The sequence below is a fragment of the Atta cephalotes genome, assembly GCF_000143395.1.
Source record: "Atta cephalotes unplaced genomic scaffold scaffold00058, whole genome shotgun sequence".
Lineage (NCBI taxonomy): Eukaryota > Metazoa > Arthropoda > Insecta > Hymenoptera > Formicidae > Atta > Atta cephalotes.
This window is the reverse complement of record NW_012130122.1, coordinates 1,294,759-1,297,232: the sequence shown is the minus strand read 5'-3', so window position 1 is coordinate 1,297,232 and position 2,474 is coordinate 1,294,759. Positions and strand designations below refer to the sequence as shown.

Sequence of the window (2,474 nt, the reverse complement as noted above, 5' to 3'; positions counted from 1 at the left end):
CACACACACACACACACACACACACACACACACACACACACACGACGACACGACGACGACGACGACGACGACGACGAGACGAGAGAGAGAGAGAGAGAGAGAGAGAGAGAGAGAGAGAGAGAGGTTACAAAGAAAGTAAAACACATTTCATTAAACAGAAAAGGAATAAAACGACAAAATTATAAATAATCTTACATTGCAAAAAGTAGCCATTGTGAGTGGAAAAATCTTTCCTGCAGTGATATATAAAGGATATTTAGCTCGTATCATTAACAAAATAAGATTTCTTGCCTTACTTGATTTCAACTTGTACCATTCAAGATCGCACATCGCACGATATACAGCATTGCTCTTAAATTTGTATGAGAAAATATATTAATATTCATGTCAATGAGGATTATTTCAAAAAGTATTAGTAATAATTGATTGAAATTTAATTAATCTCTTACTTTTTGTAAAAATAAAAAAATTAGAAACAAAAACATGTTATACAATGAAATTCGAATGAATTTGCATTCTGTTTAACTTTTCAGAACTGAACATTTAATTTGCATATGAATATATATAACAATATATTGGATTGTCCGGAAAGTTCGTGCTGATTAACCTATATAATTTAATAAATGTATACTAAAATTTAAATCTTCTGTGTTTCAATTTTCCTTCAACATCGGCACGAACTTTCCAGACAACCCAATATATAACAAAATAAATTATTAATAGTTTTTCTTACTAATGTGATAGCAAATTTGATAATAAATAGCATTATAACAATATAAGCAAAAAAATACTTGTTAGATATACAGATATACATGAAAATTATTTGATCCAAGCATGAAATATAATAAATTTATTTATATACACTATTTATGCACATTATACATATAACTTACTTGTTCTGTTATAAGTTCTCCTGCTCCACAATAGAGAAAAGTATTCATTAATAAAATAATAATCATTAATAATGAGAAATATGCTTGCGCAATATCAGTTTTATCTACATTTTTGTCTGTATATGTCTGAAATACATAAATTATAGAAAAGCTTAAAGAAGCATACGTCTGTTACGAAATATTTTTATTTTACTGAATCTTACAATAGTAAATAAAAAACCGCTTAGGCAAAATACAACACCAAAATGAAATATCAATGCTAACATCATTATAGAATACATATTTTCGATATTGTCAGCAAATCTACAAAAAATAAAAAAATTTTTTACGATTGTCGCATTAAATCAATAAAACACTACTATATATAGATTATTCCACGTCAACTCTGTCACTCCTCTGCCTAAAATTGTATCAATCAAACTTGTAACTTATAAGGAATCAAAATTTAGGTTGAAGCTTCTATTTTTCGACGCTATGTGGCGATTTTGAAAAACATCAAGTATGATTTTATCTGTTAAATAGAAAAGTAATGTTTTTCATTGTTCCAATCTTCACTATTTTTTTGGAAATAAGGTACAATATAGTTATTTTCAATGCAATTTTGTATGCTAAATTCAAATCTGAAAATAAAATTAACCAATAATATTTGGGTTGCGCGAAAAGTAGTCAAAAAGAGCAAAATTGCCATTTTTCGTCATAATCATATTCTTTCTGCAAATAACATTTAATTTTTATTGGTATTCACTTCTGAGAGTTGTAAGTAATGACATTATTTTTAAGACCGTGCTATTTTCTCTTCTTAACACGATATTTCTATGATATTAATTATATATCGCATTATACCATTTGTCAATATCAAGCTTTAACGGTTTGTCGTGAAAAAGCTTTCTGCATTTGAACAGGGTTAAGACTGTCATATAATAAAGAATTAATATTAGATAACACAAAAATAAAAAAAATTTTTAATAAAAGAATAAAAATTACTAAAAAAGTTACAAAAAATAAAAGTTAAAAAAATTAAAAAATTAGAAAACCAAGAAAAAGTAATGCGGGCTTTGGGAAGTAAACCAGAAACAGTCTTAATCCTGTTCAAAATTGCTGAAAATAACTATTGTATCTTAATTTCAAAAAAATAGTGAAGATTGGAACAATGAAAAACATTATTTTTCTATTTAACAAAATCAAGGTCACTACTGATATTTTTCAAAATCACCACACATGGCATCGAAAAATAGAAGCTTCAACCTAAATTTTGATACCCTATAAGTTACATTTGGTTGCGTACAATTTTGAGTAGGAGGATGATAGATTTGACGTGAAATGATCCATATACAGGGTACCAGAATTTAGCACAGGGGCTGGTACGTACATATTCCTCATGAAAAAATAAATCGAAAATGTTAATAGCAAAATGTTAAAGCATCAATAGTTTTCAAACGGTGAGTATTTGAAAATAACCAACCACAGGGCATGAAATTCGCGCCATCAGGAGCGGCGCAACTAAGAGATCGGCCGCGCAAACTACAGACGTATTGCTCAATGATGCAGAACGAGTATTACAAAGTTTCGTGAAATTTCTAT

General features: G+C 28.5%; 1 protein-coding gene across 1 annotated transcript in view; it reads right to left on the bottom strand.

Annotated features, from left to right (window-relative positions):
* LOC105623533 (odorant receptor 43a-like) overlaps nt 1–941 on the bottom strand; it is a 2,079-nt gene extending 1,138 nt beyond the window's left edge. The window contains exons 1-2 of the mRNA XM_012204925.1: nt 894–941; nt 196–351 (exon numbers count right to left, since the gene is read on the bottom strand). Coding sequence (XP_012060315.1) covers nt 196–351; nt 894–941 — 204 coding nt within the window. The remainder of the gene's footprint in view (nt 1–195; nt 352–893) is intronic.
* Between the last annotated feature and the right edge of the window lie 1,533 nt (nt 942–2,474).